Source organism: Ornithorhynchus anatinus, chromosome 3 (assembly GCF_004115215.2).
Source record: "Ornithorhynchus anatinus isolate Pmale09 chromosome 3, mOrnAna1.pri.v4, whole genome shotgun sequence".
Lineage (NCBI taxonomy): Eukaryota > Metazoa > Chordata > Mammalia > Monotremata > Ornithorhynchidae > Ornithorhynchus > Ornithorhynchus anatinus.
Genome location: NC_041730.1, coordinates 37,133,434 through 37,156,660, shown reverse-complemented (window position 1 = coordinate 37,156,660; position 23,227 = coordinate 37,133,434). Strand labels below are relative to the sequence as shown.

At 38.2% G+C, this 23,227-nt stretch overlaps 1 protein-coding gene across 1 annotated transcript in view; it reads right to left on the bottom strand.

Moving 5' to 3' along the window:
* LUZP2 (leucine zipper protein 2) overlaps positions 1-23,227 on the bottom strand; it is a 344,353-nt gene that overhangs the window by 5,442 nt on the left and 315,684 nt on the right. Inside the window, exon 10 of the mRNA XM_029059088.2 lies at positions 12,815-12,907. Within this exon, the coding sequence (XP_028914921.1) occupies positions 12,815-12,907 (93 nt within the window). The remainder of the gene's footprint in view (positions 1-12,814; positions 12,908-23,227) is intronic.

Sequence of the window (23,227 nt, the reverse complement as noted above, 5' to 3'; positions counted from 1 at the left end):
TCAAGTGGAAAAAGCATGGACCTTGGAGTTACTGGTTTCATTTTGGTCCCGCTGTGTGACTTTGGGCAAATCACTCAACTTCTCTGTGTTTCAGTTTCTACATCAGAAAACTGGGGATAAAGTACCCATTCTCTCTCCCTATTAGACCTCTATGGGACAGGGACTGTGTCTAATCAGTTACATTGATCTACCCCAGCACTTAGCACTATCCTTATAATATGTACTTAACAAATATCACAATCATCATTATTATTATTATTTTGAGTATCAACGAACATTTTCTCTAAATATAGGCCCTGTGAAAATGTATACAAGTTTCTTCAAGAGGATTATGTCAATAATTATTAACTTTTATAGGAAAAATAGAATGAAATATCTTAATGTCCCTAAGACGGGCAGAACAGCAGTGCCCAGGTGATAGTGGAAAAAATGGGAGAATATGGAAATAAGTGGGAGGTGGCAGAAAAGTATTACTGAGGCATAGAAGAGAACCTGGGAAGTCTTGTGATGGAATCAATTAATCAATCATCAATTGCATTTACTGAGTGCTTACTGTCTGCAGAGCACTGTTCTAAGCACTTGGGAAAGTACAATATGACAGTCAGTAAATATTTTTCCTGCCCAGAGCAAGTTCTAGAGTGGGAGACTGTCATCAATATAAATGAATTACAGATAGTAATAATTAATAATTATAGTACTTGTTAAGTGCTTACTCAGTGCCAAGCACTGTTCTAAGTGCTGTGGTAGATGCAAGTTGATCAGGTTGGACACAGCTGAATCTTCCACATGAGGTTCATACTCATTCCAATTTTATAGATTAGGTTATAAGCATAGAAAAGTGAAGTGACTTGCCCAAAGGCACACAGCAGACTAGTGGTGTAGCCAGGATTAAACCCAGGTCCTTCTGACTTTTGGGCTTGTGTTCTGTCCACTAAGCTATGCTCATAAGTGCTGAGGGGCCTAAGGAGTGGGGAATAAAGTGCACAAATCCATATGCAAGGTCGACACATAAGGGACTGGGAGAACAGATAATGAGGACTTAGTCAACGAAGGCCTCTTGGAGGATGGATTGTGCTTGAAAGCCATACAGCCACCACTACTTAAAGATGGTGTGGGCATCCAAGTTCTGGTACCTCTCACCTAGTTTGAGAAAAAAATGTTTTACTAAATTTGTCTTCTGATATGATTTTTCCATCTTCCCTATCCCTATGTGTCATCACCTCCAGAACCAAAGATCAACTGTTTCCATCCCTACTGAATTATAAGTTCAATAAGCACTGCTGTATGATACCAGATCTAAGTAGACTACACTTGGGAAAAGAAAAGTTGAAAGAAAACCTCGCTGACTGAATAGATGTTCACATTCCTAGGATATTTGCTTTCTCTCCCTCACCTGACACTTCTTGGAGCATACAAATTAGTCAGCCTGCATTTTTTATAGCCAATGTAAAGACAAAAGCACTTAAAATTCTTCTTAATGCTTTTCTTATTGTTTGTGCCTGGAGAGACAGGGGAATAAAGAATGTGGCTCAAAGGGCTAAGGAGATGGATGAGTTTGAGAGTATGGGAAGGTTTGTTATTAAGCAAGTAAAATGTGATTTTGGGTATAAACAATACAATGACTGTTCAACTTTTCCTGAGAGACAAGGCTCATAGAAAACAGGACATTAATAAGGAATCGTTCAGCGTCTCAGACAATTAGAAATTTATTTCAATGTGGAAAATGTTAAACAGCCACCTCTGATCTCTGCTTTCACTCATGTTTCACAATTATTTGGCCCATTTATTGAATATTTAAACCTAGACCTTTCTCAATATCAGGGAGGCCTATATTAAAGAATCTAATTTCCTTTTTTTAACAGGTTTTATGAGCCTGATTCAAAATAATGAGCATTTCTTATACTCCTGTCATTGTCAAAACTATACTAGTTCTATTGGCTGATTGCCTAGGAAACGTTTATTTTGGGGTGTCTACTCTTCTGCATGTTTCTGACAGTGATGTGCCCATTTTTTAGGATTGGAAATTTCTGAATCATTCACCACACAAGCGGTGTTATATTTTTTTTCAGTGAAGGATTTTCAATAACTGTTTTCTCTTTACAATTTGGGTTGTGTTGCCCAGTCTGTTATGCAGAGTTTGAAAGGATGCTATATGTTTTCAAGGCCCTCATGGACCAAGAAATCATTTGGAATCCTTTAAAACGTTGACAAGTTCAAGTTCAATGCCCCCCCTTCACCTCCCCTCAGCTAAGCCCCTTTCCCCCCTTTCTCTCTGCTCCTCCCCTTCTCCCTTCCCCTCCCCTCAACACTGTACTCATTTACTCATTTGTATATATTTTTATTATCCTATTTATTTTGTTAATGAGGTGTACATCCCCTTGATTCTATTACTGCTATTGTTTTTGTCTGTCAGCCAGATTAGACTGTAAGACCGTCAATGGGCAGGGATTGTCTCTGTTGATGAATTGTACATTCCAAGCTCTTAGTACAGTGCTCTGGACATAGTAAGCGCTCAATAAATACTATTGAATAGATAGGGAAATGGTGGAGGTGTTATAGTCCTATCCATTTAATAGGGAAATGGTGGAGGTATTAAAACTCTAGTTCATATAAACTAAAAAAAAAATCTCAAGGTGAATTCATAGTAGAAACACAGTTAAAATCATCCTGATTCCCCTGGCTCTTACCTCCACACATCTGAAAAACATTTGCTTAGATTACATCATTTGAGCTACTCAATTTTATTATGCAGGAATGCAGAAAATGCGTCAGTTTTAATAACTGATAAAACTGGTTGTAGTTTATAGTTTAAATTATACTATCAGCCTTTCTTTTGCCTTTTGAGTTTCATAGTCTTATGAATATGACAGTCTGCTGACAATAAGACATCTAACTTCATTCAAGTTAAAGTTTTACAAGAAAATTGATGCATACAACATCCCTACAATCTAATTACAATTAGACCAGCCACTGAAGACACATCCAACTTCTTGAGCAGTTTCACCAACATCAGTTACGAGCCATATTCATTAATATTTAGAAGGATGAGATTGTTTACAATGGGGCCCTGGAACAGTAAGCACAACAGTGAATAGTGAGTACAACAACACTGAAACATTATTCACAGAAACAAAAGCTTCACCAGCCACGTGTGAAGAATGGAAGATACCCAGATACTTAAAGTTATTCATTCATTCATTCATTCAATAGTATTTATTGAGCACTTACTATGTGCAGAGCACTGTACTAAGCGCTTGGAATGAACAAGTCGGCAGCAGATAGAGACAGTCCCTGCTGTTTGACGGGCTTACAGTCTAATTGGGGGAGACAGGCAGACAAGAACAATGGCAATAAATAGAGTCAAGGGGAAGAACATCTCATAGAAACAATGGCAACTAAATAGAATCAGGATGATGTACATCTCATTAAACAAAATAAACAAAATAAATAGGGTGATAAAGATATATACAGTCGAGCGGACGAGTACAATGCTGAGGGGGTGGGAGAGGGGGAGGAGGAGAGGGAAGGGGGGAAAAGAGGGTTTAGCTGTGGAGAGATGAAGGGGGGGTAGAGGGAGCAGAGGGAAAAAGGGGGGAACTCAGTCTGGGAAGGCCTCTTGGAAGAGGTGAGTTTTAAGTAGGGATTTGAAGAGGGGATTTGCTCCTCTAACACCAAATACCAACTTCTGAGCTCTTGTAAACTCACAACCTCTCATAAAAGTTATGTGCCTACTTTACATACCCTACTAGTTCATTTTTTTCTTATTCACAGTCTTGCTCATGCCTTCCCTCTATGTAGAGTCCTTTTCCCCAAACATCTGGTGACCTACTATTTTTCCCATCTTCAAAACACTTCGGAAATCACACATCTCCTCCTTGTCAACTATCTTGATTGATAGAATTTTGTGTCTTCCAAATTTCACTTCAGCCCTTCCATGCACCTAAAGATTCAAATATTTTCAATTGCCCCCAAAGTACTTCTATAAATGATTACACTGTCTTACCAGTAATTTATTTGTGTCAGATTCTCCTGCTAGACTGTAAACTCCTTTAGGGCATGGATACTCAGATAAACGTGTGTGAGTGCACATACCTATATATACCTCTAAACATATGTCCTTCATTTTGAAGAAACCTCCACTGATGGTGAACCTCACCAGTGAGCATATGTGTAGCTGAGAAGGACAATGAAGGACCCACAGACCTTGCCACAAAGTGTCACAGAAAAAAACTGTCTTGTTTGAGATTCTTATGCTTTAATTTTTGCAATGCCAACATGCAAATAAGGGTTGTTGATTCCCACCTCATTTCTAGTACCCATCTTTTGCTTAAAAAGAACCTCTCCTTTTTCTATTGCTGCACTCCATGCTAGCCTATCCTCAGCAATTGATTCCTTATTTTCAGCTGGGATGCAGCATTTTTTGAGGCTTTGCTTCATCCTGTCCTTAAAATGCTGCTTCTTCCCCATTCCCTCTTTTAGCTCTATGTTGCTATGGGGCTTTGTGATTGGTTTTAAGGAATTGGTCTGGATACACAAGGGCTCTGAGATTCCATTTAGAGAGACTGAATTAGATCCAGGAAGAGGGCAGGAGCTCAAGGCAAATGAGGCAAAACATATCCCTTACAAGGCATGTAAGTAATTTCCTGAAACTGGTTATCTCTCTGAGGATAATCCTCTAAAACAGGGGTATGGAAAAAATCAAATTAATATTCATATGTATTTTAAGTATGTTTTCCATTATAACCGTGTCTAGGCTCTCATTATCAATCTGAAGTAAGAAAATGTTTTATCTAGAAAATGGAAATATCTGGTATCCTATTTCACTTCCTACCTATGAGAGATATCAAATGAAATAATTACACTTTTGAAAGAATGTATAGAGTGCTAACATGCTTATCTCTACTTCAAGGATGATTATCTGAAACAACTCATTTATCTTGATAGGGAAAACAAAAATGACTGAAGAATAACATGCAATCAAAGACTAGGTCCAGCAACAGGAAGTACTTTCATCATCCTGATTAAGTCACGATGCAACTTGATTAGCAAAGTTTCTTAACAGAAAAACTTTACAGACGAAAAATAGAGATTGATAAGGAAAAATCCCACAGTTAGAATATGCAAACCCAGTTTGTACATTATACAACAGAATTAGGGAATGCTGTGGGGCCGGGAGTAGAATTAGCATCAAAGTATGAAAGATAATACTGATCCAAGTGCATAGGTGACACAAGAAACTGGGTAAAGAGGGCAGGGAAATGGTCAATCAGGGAAAGCTTTGTAAATATGTGATTTTGGATGAAATAAGATAGGAGGTACCAGGTTCTTCCACCATAGACCAAACCAATTATAGATAAGGGTTGCAGTTTAGTGTCAGTCTCCCCCACTAGACTGTGAGCTCCTTGTGGGAAGGGATCATGCCTACTAACTCTTTTGTACTATACTTTCCCAACTAAGGGTACAGTGCTCTGTCCCCATTAAGAACTCAGTTAATAACAGTGAATAATCAATTAATTGATTATTAAGGAAAGTGAAAAGGAGCGTAATGGGTCAAGGAAAAAGCCTCTCAGCCATTTGAGTACACAGTATTTGGGTCACAACTCTGAAGAAGTACAAGGCAAAGATAGAAGGGATCTGAGATGTGATTCTGAAGGGCCAGAACACCTAGAAGGTTTGGGGACCAGAAGTAGAAGCAGTATGGTATAGTGGATAGAGGATCATGCACAGGCCTGGGAGTCAGAAAGTCATGGCTTATAATCCTGGCTCGTCACCTGTCTGCTTTGTAACCTTGGGCAAGTCACTTCATTTCTCCATGCCTCAGTTACCTCATATGTAAGATGGGGGTTGAGACTGTGACTCCCATGTGGGACAGGGACTGTGTCGAACCTGAATTGCTTGTATCCACCCCAGTGCCTGGCACATAGTAAGTGCTTAACAAATGTCAGAATTATTATTACTACTATAAAGTTAGGGCACCAGAGAAAGCTTTTGACATGGCTTCTGAAGATCCTAAGACAAGGATTCAGTGGGGAGATAAGCACTTAGTACAGTGCTCTGCACATAGTAAGTGCTCAATAAGTACCATTGAATGAATGAATGATCCCTGACACCCAGAGAGAAGAACCTCCAATATTTGCCCATACACCTCCACATCAAACCGAAACCTATTATCATTGGCTTTAAAGCACTCAACCAGCTCTCCCCCTTCTACCTTACCTCACTGGTTTCCTACTACAATCCAGCCTGCAAATTTCACTCCTCAAATGACAACCTACTCATTTTACCTTGATCTTGTCTCTCTTGTCCTTTGCCCATGTTCTCCCTCTGGATCACATATCCTCTAAGAGACCTTCCCTAACTAAACCCTGATTTCCCCCACTCTCTCTCCCTTCTGCATTACCTAAGTCCTTGGATATGAATCCTTTAAACACTTGATATTCACCCTATCCTCATTCCCATAGCACTTATAAGCAGCATGGCTTAGTGGTAAAAGCACGGTCTTAGGAGTCAGAGGTCGTGGGTTCTAATCCAGGCTCCTCCAATTGTCTGCTGTGTGACCTTGGGCAAGTCACTTCACTTTCTGGGCCTCAGTTACCTCACCTGTAAAAATGGGGGTTAAAAAATGTGAGCCCCACGTGGGACCATCTGATTCCGCTGTAATCCGCTCAGTGTTTAGAGCAGTGCTCAGCCCATAGTAAGTGCTTAACAAATACCATAATAATAATAATTATGTATATATCCATAATTGACTTTAATATATGTCTCCTCCTCAAGACTAAACTCCTTAAGGGCAGGGAATGTGTCTACCAACCTGTCAAACTGTACTCTCCAAGTGCTTAGTACAGTGCTCTGCACACAGTAAGTGCTCAATACATACTACTGGTTGATTGAGTGAGTGAGTGAGGGGAAAGGACCAGAAAACTGTGCATCAGGATGTCTAGGGGAAAGTACTATGGACCTGGGAAATGGAGATAAAATGTTAGAGAAGGAAAAAAGGTGGCATGAATTGTAATTCAGTCCTACTTGTTACCTCATTAATGGGTGAATAATATAGCAATACATCTTTTAAACACCCAGTTCAATCTCTAACTTCAGTGTCTGTAGGTGCATGAATGTTCTGGGTTCCTGGGAGATGACGTTGTCTGGGAAGCTGAGGGAGGAAAGAAGAAGTTTTACTTCTCTGGGATCCCTGAAGACAGTCCGGAGAGGGGAGATTATGGGTAGATTCCAAACAACCACATGCTCCAGAGGAATGCTGTGTTGAAAGATAAGGGGGGATGATTGGCAGCCAGTGAGTTCAGAAGTGGTGTTCTCTGGGCAAAATCCCAATCCTGTCCATCCCCACAAGGAAAAAACTGGAAAGATTTAGGACCCATCAGGGGTCCAGGCTCTCTTAAATGTTGACACAGGGGTTGTTTCTGCCAGGATTTAGTTGAGAGTTCCTGGAAAATCTCTTCTGGGAAGTTCAAGAAGGGAAATAGGTCTCTCTTCTTCCTCATCCCAGCTGTCTTTTGTAAAAGGTGATGGTTTTGGGGTGGCATAGGTGTGATCAATATACCCATGTTTCTCAAAGAAAGCTCTGCTGAGGTCTTATATCAATCAATGGTATTTGTTGACTGAGTACTATGTGCAGAGTACTCTTTTAAGAACTTGAGGGAGTACAAGAGAAATTAGCAGACACATTCCATGCCCATAATGATCTTGTAGCCAACATAATATTTAGAAACCATGGCAAAAGCTTTCCTGCAGACTGTGCAGTATTATCATCAAAAAGTAACATGATTGATATTAAATAATGAAGCTTGGTGCCCAGGACTGCTAATCCCATGTGAAATGACATATTGAGCAATTTTATGGTTGGTTCGCTTCATTGAGACAATCCACACATATAATTCAGAACAAAATATGTTGATGGACCCTATGCCAGATTAAAATTAGATACTTGTTTAACTCTCCAGTTACCCTAAGTTGTACAGATCCAGCCATTATATATCAGTTACAGATTGTAGCTAAATAATGCTATTAACTTGTCCTCAAGCATGAAAATGCAATGATGATGAAGGAACATGATTTAGCTGACTCCTCAAGTAAGAACATTCAGAATTCACTCCACCAGAAAGCATAAAACTGGTGTGACTTGAATGGCAACTTACCTTCGTCAACTTTTCATTATACCCTCCCTGAATTCAAGATTTAAAGTTCAAATGAAATGTATATTTCCAATATAGATCTACTGAAATTGGACGGTTTACAGGTTTCAAATCAATGGCAGTATGACTTGACAGTGTCTTGCCATTATCAAAGAGTGTGTTTGTTTTCACCCACCAGCCCTGGTGGATGCTTTTCCATCCCCTGATTAAGATTCAGCTTGGCAGGAGAAACACCTCTCCTGTCAATCAATATGACTTTTAAAGTACCCTTCACCTCCAATAACACCTTTTCACTTGCTCTTTTTCTGACTGTTCCCATATAATTTTCAAACATTTTTAAATGCTCCATATGCAGGGATGGGTCTTGAAGACTTTTATTTCAAAACAACTTTTTTGATTGATTCTTAATTTCCCAAATGAACAATTAAAGAAAATACAGCTTTTATCCCTCTTTTTTAGAGACACAGACCATTTTATAATTAACAACCTGATGGAATGCATTGCTCCCTAAAATAATGCTGAACTCTCTTGTCACTCAATTTTTTTTCTGCACTTCCATTACCTTCATCAAAAGTCAAATCCAGAACTTGAACAATTAATTTTTGTTTGAGCCTTTTCAAAGTATTTTCTGCTTCTCTTACTTGCTCTAAATCTGTTACTAGTATGTCACACTGAAATCTGGTGTAATTGAGCTAATTTAACCTCTCATTCCCTTTCAACCACATTTAAAGCACATGGAATTATAAAATAAGTTTGAAATTAAGCAACCTGGAATGATATTTGCAACAGTTTTAAATGTATGGCTCTTTCTTATCCATTCGAAGTGGTGGACTGAAGAATTAAAGCAGTGTGGCAAAGCAGGAGAAATTGGCTTACTAGGCACAAGGCTGGGATTCAGGAGGCTTGATTCTGATCTTGCTGATCACTCTTGCCTGGCATGTAACTTTGGGCATGTATCTTAACCTTTCCCTGTTTTCCTCATCTGAAAAACAATGTGGATATTTGGCAAAAATTCCCCTAGGAACTGTGAATATACACAAACTGCATGCTTGTAAGAGAATAATGATTTCATCAATTCCTACAAAATCTAACTTTGTCTATTGCATACTGTTGCCTCTTCTTCCACTACTGATTTTTATCATGGCCTTTTGCTATCTTTAGTCTATGCCTTATAACTGAGTAAATCATTTCTGGTCATGGTAGCATTAGCATGGGTAACCACAGAATTTAACAGAAAGGGCTCCATGTTAATAAGAACCACTGTTTAGGATTAAGCTTGTTATTCTCTCAGCACATTAATAGAGGTTAACTATTCACTAACTGGATATCAGGTGTCTGAAAATATAAGAAAAACTATTTACTTTCAGCATTAAGTTTTAATCCCTAAGTGAAGTTCACGACGAAATGTCCAGTTTCTTTCATTCTTATTCTGCTATTAAACAATCTCTTGCACAAGTCAGAGGAAAATGAGAGAGACTGTCATTCAGTTTTTGAGAGCAGAATAATTGCAACAAAATAGCTGAGAATAAATAGTCATTTGAAAATTCCCAAATAGAAAATCCAATATATCTTTAAGCTATTGATAATGTATTTATTTTCATTTTCTAAGACCTCTAAAAAAGAACTAAAAAAAATTAATTTAGCTCTGCCAATAGTTTAGGGAAATCATGTTGTAACCAAGACCTATTCTATAATGATGAGGGAATTATGGCTGAGAAATGTAATATCACACCATCCTATTCCCTAAAAAACATCAGTCAATAAATCAATTGTATTTATTGAGCACTTACAATGTGCAGAGCATTTTACTAAGTGCTTGGGAATATTCATTATAATGGTGTTGGTAGAAACATTACCTGCAGTGCCTACCAATTCTGGTGTATTGTACTCTTCTAAGCACTTAGTACAGTGATTTGCATGCAGTAATCACTCAATAAATATCATCGATTGACTGATCCATCAGTTCATCCATGCATCTTCTGCACACACTGGACCAGAAGACAATATTTGGTGAGACAGCAAAGGATGCAAGGGAAATGAATATCTAGTGCTAATATGGATGAGAAGCCCCAAAAAAGGAAACTGGAAAGGATTGTGAAATGTGCAAACTAACCTAACAAAAAGCCAAACATAGAAATCAAAGGGGAGTACAAATGGGCAAGTAGGAAGAGGAAAGAATAACCCCTATTTTGAATCCTTATGACATTCTTAATGCCACTGAAGATGCACCATGGAAATAAACATTATTTTCTCCAACCCCCAGACAATATAACTATATTTAATATAAAATAGATAAATATATCTTTATGATAAATATAAATTAATTTCAATGGGAGAAACTATTACCCAATTAGATTGCATGAATTTGTATAACTTTACCAATTCCTTTGCATTCTGAGTCCACTGGATCTAATGTTTTTCACTCCAAGAATCAAGATTATTTCATTTTCAGCATTCAAAGCAGACAATTTAAATCAAGTTAATTTCTGATGCTTTTCAAAAACCAAAGAAAATTACAAATTTTATTGAACAGATGGATATTAGTGGTGATGAAGCTTTCTCTGTATTTATTAGTGAGTATGAAGTTGAGAACATCTGATATGATACTAAAATGCATTGTCAATATACATAAATACTGATGTAGAATTTCATTATTTTCTCCTCAACCTGCCGAAATGATAAGCTGTTATGCCTTTAAGCAAAGTTTTTTTATATTTTATTTCATATATGCCTAGCCAAATCCCAATAGAATGAATAAAATTTATGTATGTAATATTCTTAAATTAAAACATTTCTGAATTTTCAACAAGTAAACTGATATTCTTGAAATTAGAGCTATGGACATGAAACTATTTTGAATGATCTACAGTCAATAAATTTGTGGTATATATATTATGTAATGAGTTCACATTATTAAAGAATTGGTATCGGGGAACAAAAGTGAATTTGTCTGTTTGCTTTTCAATAATATCATTTTATTCTATGGGATACTGTAAATTTCTTGTATGCAGGGAACATGTGTACCAACTGCTATATTGTTATATTATACTCTCCTAATTGCTTAGTGTGCTCTGTATACAGTAAGTGGTCAGGAAATACAATTGATTACTTGATGTGAAGGACATTATGCTACACTGGTAATAACAATGTCTCACAATCCAATAGAGTCTAAGCTTCCAAGATTAGTAAAATTTTACTCTAAGAAGAAAAATATTAGAGAACATTGTTTTCCTCAACTCAGAGAGGTAGTAGGAGATAGGATTGAGGAGCATCAGGAAGAATCAAAATACATAGTAATAACATACATCTCCCTATTCCAGACAGAATAGAAACTGAAATGATGAGGATTTTACTCTACATAAGTCAGGTGCCTCAGCTAATACCTAAAACAGATTCCCAAACCCTTGAGAGGAACCTAATAATCAACTTACTCAAACACAACTCCAGAAGTATATACACTTCTCTAAAAATCTCTCCGTTATTGCCTCAAAAGCCATATGTTTTGTTCTTGAGACTCTTGGTGTGTGTGTGTGTGGGTGTGTGTGTGGAGGGGCTGTGCATGCATGCTTTGTGTACACACGCCCAAGTTTCCCTGATGTTTTAGGAGGAGAAAATGATATTTTGTGGTTATAGCCACCCCCTATAGGTGCTTGAAAATTCACCTCACATCACCTTTTGCCATCTCATATTCAGCCCCATCACTGTCCTGTGAGGGATGCCTCTTTCATCATCAAATACATCTGTATGTGATGCTATCTTGATTGCTTATTAAATAACTTCTCTCTCTGTTTACTCATTTAATATTCGATGCCCTGAAGGTTTCAAACTTTAAAAGTTGCCAACAACTCCAACTAAGTGTTCAACAACAACAAATTACTGCTTACTTTTCTCATAAGTTTCTTTTGATTCCTCAGGTGCTCTTTATGATATATTTTAGCTGAGGGTATATACTGATTTTAATGCTACTCTGTGCAGAATTTATAATTGAAATCTGATGGAGATGATGATGATGACGATGGTTGATGTTGATATTGTTGAAGCAGATCATGATAAATTAAAACTTGGTTTCTAACTTGTGACTTTATCTTTTCTATTTTGTGGATCTTTCTGCATTCTCAGAACTAACTAAAGAGTGGTGTTTTTTTCACAGGTCAGAAAACTCTAGCTTATCTTGTTTGTGGATGTGAATTCAGAGTGAGCACAGATAACATTCTCACTTATCATCATATCAATTCAAACATATCCCAGGACTCTCTACTTTCAAAAAAATAATCTGTGAACAGATGGTGCCTATTCACTATTGGGAATATTATATACCCACATTTTGATTCTCACAATATTTCAGCAGCTATCCAGTCAAAGCTGTGGGAATAAGTAGATTGCCAACTTGTTAATCATTAAATCACTTCTCTTCCTTGGGTTTCTTTCCCAATAGCTTTACAAATACTGTTATCTTATCCTTCAAGAAAACATCAATAGCCTTTGGATCCAAAAGTATTTGTTTTGCAGATCCTGGAATAAAAAGCTTAGAGTTAAGAAGGATATGTGTGCTTATATTGTTACACAGGCTTCATTATTCCAAAAAAAAAAAGTACTGAATGATTGTCTCCCTGCTTTGACATTCAATAATATTAAGATCTGAATCTTAGGTGAGTTAATCTTACATCTTGAGAATCACACTTGTGGGTAGTTGGATTTTCCTCCTTTGCTGTTTCATCTTCAAGGGACTCTTTGTTTTCTGAGGCACTTTGCTGAGGCTAAAAAGAAAATCAGAAAGAACTCCAGTGAGCCTACACATTTGCATTCATAAAGATAATACACAGGATCGAATAGTTTAAATGTTTCATGGTTCAAAGAAATAACAGCACTAGCTATCCTATTTAACAAACATCTTGATCCCACAGGATCCCAAATTCCCAAACAGGGTCAACAAATTCCCTCTTCTGCAAAACAGAAATCCAACATGAAGATATTTAGAGTGGATAACGGATATTTACTAGCCAGAATCCCAGGAATATTTGCCTGTAGACTAACACAATTTAAACCACTTAGTTAATAGATGAGGTGGCAAGATTTGTGGCAGTTTATAGCTCATCCTTAGAGGGCTTTCAAGATAAATGGGTCATAGTTCAAAATGACGATAATTCTCCATTTAACGACTTCTGTGTTGTGTGGCCTTAGGCAAATTACAAAGAAAAGGAGGAAAATAGTGTCTGGATGAAGATTATGATAGATTTTAGTAAGGAAAATTTGTCAAGGCAGAAGTCATTGATGACTTGAGAGTAGGCAGTCTCAGTGTAGTGTAGATAGTGGAAACTAGATTGTAGAGGGTCAAGAAAGGAAATGAAGGGGATGTAGTTGAGGCAGTGGACACGTGCACCATTCCAGGAGTTTGGACAGAAATAGGGACAAGAGATGAGGCAATAGTACAGAATTGCAGAGTCATTAACTTTCCACATTCCAACTCTGCAAAAAGTTAATTTATGAGTTGCTTGGAAAGATGAGAAAGGATTACTTTTTTTTGTTTTTTTGCTGAAGCTACTGATCCATAAAAAGTAAACGTCTTAAAATTTTACAGTCTGTTATTTACTGATTAAAGGAATATTTCTTTCAAGACATGAAAAAGGAGGACCTGAAGAAGGGCCATTTTTAAAGAGCACTGTTACTATTTTTTTCTAAACAGAGAATCCTGAGTATTGTCAGTGAATCAAAGAGTGAAGTCTGTTTTTCTCAAATGAGTGTTTACCTGAATTAAAAGGGTTGGAAAAGGATGTTTTCAGAGAGAGGCATTAAATGCTTTAGCTCTTTCTGGGCAAGGAAATAGAATACTACCTACACTATAGCATTATTCTCTCACAATTACTTAGTACAATGACGACAAGCAGCTTGGCTCAGTGAAGAGAGCAAAGGCTTGGGAGTCAGAGGTTGTGGGTTCTACTCCTGGCTCCACCACTTGGCTGCTCTGTGACCTTGGGCAAGTCACTTAACTTCTCTGTTCCTGAGTTACTTCTTCTGTAAAATGAGGATTAAGACTTTGAGCCCTATATGGGACAACCTGATTACCTTGCATCTACCACAGAGCTTAGAACAGTACTGGGCACATAGTAAGCGCTCAACAAATACCAACATCATCATTATCATCTGCACATAATCAGCACTCAATAAATACCCTAATAGATCAATTAAGTGCTTAGTACAGTGCTTTGTGACAGTAAGTAACCAGTAAATATGATTGGATGAATGAAGTGATTAGCATTTCTTTTGGTTAATTTTCAATATTTTGAAAAGTTTCATACTCATTTGAAATATTGTAATATTTGATAAATAAGATTCTATACCCCTTTTAAGGAATAAGGTAAGTTCAGATTTAAGATATTAGGTGAATAAACTAAATAAAAATCTTGTTACACATTAAACAGGTACATAAGAGATTTCTGCATAATTTTCAGTCAATAGCTAATGAAAAGTGATATGTTTAACCTGAATATATATTGATAAACCCTCATTTTGAAAAGCCCAGCTAATATTAGCAGAGGTTTTTCTGTGTCAAGACTAGTCTGAATGCTGTTTTCGAGTGTTCCAACTCTCAGTGTGATGACCTCTCTCTGCCCCATGCTGGTCAGTGCTTAGAACAGTGACTGGCACAGAGTAAATGCTTAACAAATGCCATCATTATTATTACCAAACTGGGAGGTTGGGTGGCCTTATAAACAGTACCTAAGTTTCAGGCAGATTGCTGGGTAGCTGGGAAGGTATAGTTGGCATGAGGACATAAGCATTCAGGGCTTCTGATTGGCCCTGATAGAGCCTGGGAATCTAGGAGATTCAAGAACTCGATCATGAAAAATGGTCAGTGACATAATGATACTGGGAAAAAAACCATCGTGTTTGTGAAATATAGATATATGGATTCTGGGATACATTTCTCAACTTTGCATTAATTTTACCCTTGCATGACTACTTCTCTGTAATTAAATTGGACTCCATTTCAATGGGCTGCCTTCCCTAGAAAGGCAGCCACCAAAATAGTAATGAACAATAGATAAGTGTATGCAAACAAGGAGAAACACAATAAAAGTTTAAATGAGGGTTCTTCATTTGATTCATAACCAAAATTCTCCAGAGAACCTAGAAATTAGGAGTATTTACCATACATTTAACTCCATGAGGAATCTCATTCATAGAACTGAGGAAACAGTGTAGCCTAGTGGAAAAGCGTGGGGCTGGAGGTCAGAGGACCTGGGTTCTAATCCTTGTTCTGCCACTTGTCTTCTGTGTGATGTTGCGCAAGTCACTTAACTTTGCTGTGTCTCAGTTTCCTCATCTGTAAAATGGGAATTGAATGTCTGTTGGCCCCTTGTGGAACAGGGACTGTGCCCAACCTTATTTGCTTGCCTCTACACCAGTACTGTAGTATTTGCCTAATACCATTACAAATAAAAAAAAATACTGGTCTCTGAGACCCCAAGGTGACTTGTGTATTCAGAAATCAATGACTGAGAATAAAAACCTAAACTCTTTTATTTTATAAGGATGATTTGTGCTGTTGCTGAAATTATAACAACAATGCTACAAAATTTAGCTCATTGCAGATACATCTCATAGTGAATATTCACCTTGTAATTACTCTATTCCAAAGCATTTTCACACAAAGATTCATTTTCCAAATTAAACCTATCAGTCAATAGTAGTCACACAATACCTGCCTTAAGAAGCTTACATCTACCAGGAGAGATGGACACTAAGAAGGATGCAGTGAAATGTAAACGTATGTTATTTGTAACAGGAGAATTTAAGAACCCAATGAGTGGTACTTAGAGGTGAAAGTAGGGTCTGGAGAAGAGAGATTCTACATGGAAGGCCTCCTGGAGAAGATGTCATTACATAAAGGCCTTGAAGATAGCATGATTAGTGGTCTGCTTCATATGAAAAGGGAGGGAGGTTGAAGGGAGAGTGTAAGAAAGAGATTGAGGGTGACAGTTGGGAGACATAGTGAGTAAGTACATTGGCATAAGAAAGATGGTGTGAGAAGAACAAACCATGCTAACAGTGGTATAGGAGAGAATTAAGAATAATTAGGAAGAGAGCTGATTTAGTCCTGCAAAGCCAATGTCCAGGAGTTGCACCTATGCAGAGGGAAATTGGCCACCATTTAGAGGATTAGAAGGGGTGGGGAAATATAGAAGGCATGATATTTGAGGAAAATGATTCAGGCAGCTTAGTGAAAGATGGACTGGAGTAGAGATCTGCAGGGAGGACTACGAGGAAGCTGATACAGTTGGGAAATGACAAGTGTTTGCAACAAAATGATGGTAGGTTGGATGGAAAGGAAGGACCAGATTTTGGAGATGTTTGAAAGGAAATCACAGTCCTTTTCAAAAAGGCAAATATACAGAATTTTCTACATAATCATTCAGGCCAGTTTTCCCCACTCCTCAAAAACCAATCCACCTCCATATCCAAGAGAAACTTCTATCGGTTTTAAAGCACCTTGCTACTCTCCTCCACAACACAACCTGCACACTTCACTCCTCTACTGCCAAACTTCTCCCTGTACCTCAATCTCATCTATCTCACCACCAATCTCTCGCCCATGCCCTCCCTCTGTTCTGGAATGCCTTCCCTCCTTTTATATCTGACAGACAATTACTCTCCCCACTTTCAAAACCTTATTGAAGACACATTTCCTCCAGTAGGCTTTCCCTGACTAAGCCCTCCTTTCCTATTCTTCTACTCCATTCTGTGTTGCCTTGACCTGCTTTCTATAGTCATCCCCCCTCCCAATCCCACAGAGATTGGCATAATTTACTTATATAAATGACTGTCTACCCTTCTAGATTGTAAACACTTTGTGGCAGGGAATGTAGCTGTTTTATTATTATAGTGTACTCTCCCAAGCATTTAGTACAGTGTTCTGCACACAGTAAGCTCTCAATAAATAGGATTGAATAAATGGATTTAGAGAATAGAATCAATAATAAACCAATTATGTGGAATTTACTTGTACTGACTAGTGTTTTAAAGATATATGAAAGCTTTCATCACTAATTACTACAATACTCATAAAAGTTTAATAATGCAATGTATATCTATATGTTTTTCAATAGCTTTCAATTTTTAGTTAACACATTTTAGACTTTTTAATTATAATTTCTAGATTCTACCTTCTCATATGCTTGTATTTTAAATGAGCTGCACATACTCTCACTTAGATGTTGTTTGTATTACAGAAAATTTTCTGGTTAGATTAGGTTTGATTTGGGAGAGCAAATTCTATAAATTCAAGAATGTGATGTATGGTATTGTGTAAGTGCTTACATATGTATCAGGCACTGTGAGGGATCACCTAGTTCATTACTAAACTGAATCATCAAGGGATACAGGTGACTAAACTTTTCTTTAAAAACTCTATTGAATGATATTCCAAAACCGTCCCAGCCACATAATTATTCATTTCCACTGTGCTCTTCCCAGTGCTTGCCAAATGAATCAAAACTTGCTGAATATTGTTAGTCCCAAACAGAAATACACTGCTCTACCTGGGTTTGGACAGTGGTGACTACAAAGAGGGTGATTTTTTTCCTATATTTATTAAGCTCTTACTATGTGCCAGGTACTGTACTAAACAGTGAAGCAGCGTGGCTCAGTGGAAAGAGCATGGGCTTGGGAGTCAGAGGTCATGGGTTTGAATCCAGACTCTGCCAATTGTCAGCTGTGTGACTGTGGGCAAGTCACTTAACTTCTCTGTGCCTCAGTTACCTCATCTGTAAAATGGGGATGAAGACTGTGAGTCTCACGTGGGACAACCTGATTACCCTGTATCCACTCCAGCACTTAGAACAGTGCTCTGCACATAGTAAGCGCTTAATAAATACCAACATTATTATTAAACACTGGAATAGATACAAGCTAGTCAGGTTGGATACAGTCCATATACCAAATGGAGCTCAAAGACTTAATTCTCATTTTACAGATGAGGTAAACATGCACAGAGAAGCTGAATGACTTGCCCAAGGTCACACAGCAATCAAGTGGCAGAGCCAAGATTAGAACATAGGTCCTTCTGAGTCTCAGGTCTATGCTTTATTAGTAGCCCACAATGCTTCTCTTTGGATCTACTATTTTTCATTTTTCTATTCATCTACAAATAGTTACCCTTTATATTCAAAGAAGATGCCACTAACGTTGAAGTTCAGCTTTGAGTGTCTGTGTGCCTGAATTTACCAAGGCAAGACCCATAATCCTGGCCACATTCTACACACCCTAATTATCTATCTATATGCACTGAAGGATATCAATTTTCAAGACACTGCCCCTTTTGAAGGAATTTTGTAAGAAATATTGCATATCAATGAATAGACTTTTTTAATTCTAAGTGAAATTTAGTAGAGGACACTGAATAGACAAAAATGAAGGGACTTGAAAGGACATAGAACTGAGCAAAAATATGGAATGATTTCATTTAAAGTATGATAAATTGTGCTATATAGCTTTCTTGTAATAGTAAGGAACAGACAATAGAGACATTTGATAAGCCATTAGAATGTCCTCAAGGGAAATGAATGACTGGAAATAGTCTAATAAATCATATAGGCTCACTTAGTCCTGAAAAATAAATATCCACAAGAGTTTAAATTATACTTAAGGGGCAGTATTTACTGCAGAAGACTCTATGGAGGAAGAGATAGTTTTTGTGGGTGATTAAGTGTTGAATCCAATTTAGGTTCTTGCTAACAGCATAAACCTTCTATTGTCATAAATTTCCACACCAATAAAATTATTTTTATAATATAACAAAAGGAAAGGTGATTTTATAAACTGTAATACAATCAAGATACGAATTGCTATACAATAGAGTGCTTCCTTAGGTCAGGGAGAATGATGCTATTAACTCAAAGCTTCATAAATGGATTTCCAGAATTCAAAGATAAAAAATGCCGATATGCAGGAAAATAACTGGTCTAAGTTGACCAATTATGTATGTGACTCTTCTACTTTCTGGGAACTTTTATTTCACAAAAGAGACTAAATGTTTCCTTACAAGTATGATGGGCCTTGGTGAAAGAACTGGACTCATTTATCTTTTTCTTTCTTTCGAAAAAATATTACCCGCACAGATTCTCTCTCATGTCTCTTGAAAAGATGGTGAGATGTGAACCAAATAATTTCATTTTTAAAATTTAAAAAATTTTAATAATTTTACTTTAAGTAAATATTGAAGTTAAATTGTTTATGTGTTTATGTCTGTGCTAATATGTTAGGAACTAATTTTCTGTGAAAAAAGTTAAATAAGTACCTAGGAAGTAAAGTCAAGTGCTGAAAACCTGAACAGAGGTCTGGTTCAAGTTCTCTTCAAATTCTCATGTCTATATCTAATTTTATTGAGAAGAGACAGTGCCGTTTTAGCCTTTATAAATTCATTTTAGAAATCCTTCAGAGTTAGATTTTCTCATTTTTCCAGGGCCAGATTACCAGATTTCAGATAACAATTGGAATCTGGTCGATACAGACATTCAGAAGGTGGAATGGGTCTCCATATCTTCTGAGTAGATTCCAGGCTGAATAGGTACTGAAAGTGAGCAATAGTAGAAGAGGGCTAATGTAAGGTCATTTTGCCACATTAGACAGGACAGTCTCAATCCCGGAACACTAAACAATCCAGATACCAGGATTCAATTTAACAGTTGTTATTCAGAAATAATGTCCATTCTGAATGATATTTACTTTATATATTTGCGATGATTAGTTCCATTGGCCTCCACAGTTAGGAGAGGAAGGAGGAAGCCAGAAGAATCACTCCATAGTGCCCCGACCCTTAGGTAAGTGAAGGAATTTAACTCAGCCAATCAGAGAGAAGGTTTGCAGAGAAAGTAGAGAGGCCGGATTGAAGGAAGAAGACTTTCAGTTTACTGAGCTGCAGCGGGACAGCAGGTCATGAGAAGAGCTCATGCTATAGATGCTGGACAGATAAAGGCCTCAGGGAGGGATCAAAGAGGATCTTGAGGGTTTGGAGTCTTGTGCCTAGGGCTCCAGAGGAATGAGGCTCCTGCCTCTAACGGGGAGAAGAATGTGAAGTCGACAGGAATATATAGAGTACATCCAGGGAAAAGCAGTTTAAACTGGATTTATTTTCATTTGTTTCCCTGTTAAGGACTTATTAAATATCATTAAGATCTCAGATCTTAATGCCTGTCCGCAGTAGGAGCCAGAAGAAAAGCTCCAGGAGCTGGGGAAATGTGGAGTTGTGGGTTTGGAAGGAAACATTTTTTTCTTTGGGTTTCCTGCATCCAACCCTGAAGATGGGGTAATAGGCTAGTCTCTATGACCTCCACCCCTTGAGGGTAATGCCTAGGCTTCAGCCATACAGTAGTGGAAGCAGTAGGTGTGCAGAGGCTTGGAGAATACTGAAAATGCCCCCCAAAACCTTCGTTAGAAGAACATGGAAACTGGAGGGCTCTATGATCTAGTGGAGGCTATCCAGGGTCTCCATGCTCCCCTTTAGAAATCCCTAGAAATGAACAGTGCATGTGTGATTGTGTATGTGTGTGTGAGTCTGAATATGTGTTTTTTTGTACAGTGATCCTACAACCCTAAAATCAGGCAAAGCCCTGAGATTTTTCTAATTACCTATATCAATCAATCAGTGCTACATTCCTATGAGTGTGTTTGAGTTGCTATGAGTACAATTTCTACAATAATGATTATAATGATCGTAGTATTTTGCTAACCACTTATTATGTCAGGCACTGTTCTAACCACTGACATAAAACACAGCCTCTGCCCTCCATTGGATTAAGAATCTAAAAAAACAAGGGAGAACAGGTATTTTATCTCCAATTTACAGATGAAGAAACTGAAGCACAGAGAAGCTAAGTGAATTTCTTAAGCTTACACAGATGGTAAATGACAGGGTTAGAATCTAAGTCTCCTGACTCACAGTCATGTTCTCTTTCCAATATTCATTCAGTCGCACTTATTGAACGCTTACTGTGTGCAGAGCACTGTACTAAGCGCTTGGAATGTACAATTTGGCAACAGAGACAATCCCTACCCAATAACGGAAGACCACACTGCTTCTCAGAACATAGCAGCATTAGAGTTGGAAGGATAACCTTCCTTCTGCTTTATGTATTTTTCTCTCCTATCTCCATGTCCCTTCACTGTTGTAGCCTAGAGAGTGGTATCTTCTGCATAAATGTGGTTCCCTTCCCCAACGTTTCTTGGGTAAAATGGTTAAAATGCAACAGTGTGTATGAAGCTGTTTTTCTGTCCACAAGGAGACATATCAGCAGACTTTCCCAGGGGCAAGGTCCATGTATAATTCTCACTCTTTCCCAGTGGTTAGTTGTGTGCTCTATATATACAGTAGCACTTGATAAATATGATTACTGCTACACTACCTTCACCACAACAAAGGATGAAGTATAAGGGTAGTTCTGGTTATGAAAGGCAATAGAAGCCCTTTTTGGACTCAAAGAAGCATAAAACATTTCCTTTCTAAAGCTAAATAAAAAATTGTCATTTTGCTCACACATAGTTAGCCCCTACTTTCTAAAGAGAATTTTCCAATTTTCCAGTAAGGCAGGGGTTATGTCCTTGATAAGCCCTAAACCCAGTGTCAATAAAAACTTCTACTATGATACTTAAATCTTAGCCTATAATTTCCCAAGCTTTCATAGTTTGTGGGTGGTGAAGCTAGGACTAGAACTCCGCTGCCCGGCTCATCTTCCCGCAGAAACGATCTGGGCATGTCACTCCCCTTCTTAAACAACTCCAGTGGTTGCCTATCAACCTCCGCTCCAAACAAAAACTCCTCACTCTAGGCTTTAAGGCTCTCCATCACCTTGCCCCTTCCTACCTCTCCTCCCTTCTCTCTTTCTACCGCCCACCCCGCACACTCCGCTCCTCTGCCGCCCACCTCCTCACCGTCCCTCGGTCTCGCCTATCCCGCCATCGACCCCTGGGTCACGTCCTCCCGCGGTCCTGGAACGCCCTCCCTCCTCACCTCCGCCAAACTGATTCTCTTTCCCTCTTCAAAACCCTACTTAAAACTCACCTCCTCCAAGAGGCCTTCCCAGACTGAGGTCCTCTTCTCCCTCTACTCCCTCTGCCATCCCCCCTTTACCTCTCTGCAGCTTAACCCTCTTTTTCCCCTTTTCCCTCTGCTCCTCCACCTCTCCCTTCCCATCCCCACAGCACTGTACTCATCCGCTCAACTGTATATATTTTCGTTACCCTATTTATTTTGTTAATGAATTGTACATTGCCTTGATTCTATTTAGTTGCCATTGTTTTTACGAGATGTTCTTTCCCTTGACTCTATGTATTGCCATTGTTCTTGTCTGTCCGTCTCCCCCGATTAGACTGTAAGCCCGTCAAACGGCATGGACTGTCTCTATCTGTTGCCGACTTGTTAATAATAATAATGTTGGTATTTGTTAAGCGCTTACTATGTGCCGAGCACTGTTGTAAGCACTGGGGTAGACACAGGGGAATCAGGTTGTCCCACGTGGGGCTCACAGTCTTAATCCCCATTTTACAGATGAGGTAACTGAGGCACCGAGAAGTTAAGTGACTTGCCCGAAGTCACACAGCTGACAAGTGGCCGAGCCGGGATTCGAACCCATGACCTCTGACTCCAAAGCCCGTGCTCTTTCCACTGAGCCACACTGCTTCCCAAGCGCTTAATACAGTGCTCTGCACATAGTAAGCGCTCAATAAATACTATTGAATGAATGAATGAATGAACTCAGGTATCCTTACTCCCTGTTCTATGCTCATACCACAAATCATTCTGCTGTCAATATTTCAATTATTCTCTTATGAATATTTTTGTGGACATTATAAACCACTTATTTGGACTAACATTTTATTCCAGGAATACTGAGCAGTATTCTAGAAATGACTTTATAATAGTGGTTGTTGTTTTAGTTATTAAAACAAGTTAATTTTTAAAGAGTGATTTTCTGACTTCTTGAACTCATGTTCACAATAAACTGTATTTATAAACAGTGTTCTGTCCACAGTAAGTACTCAGTAAATACCATGTTTAAGATTTCCATTATCCCTAGCTTCCT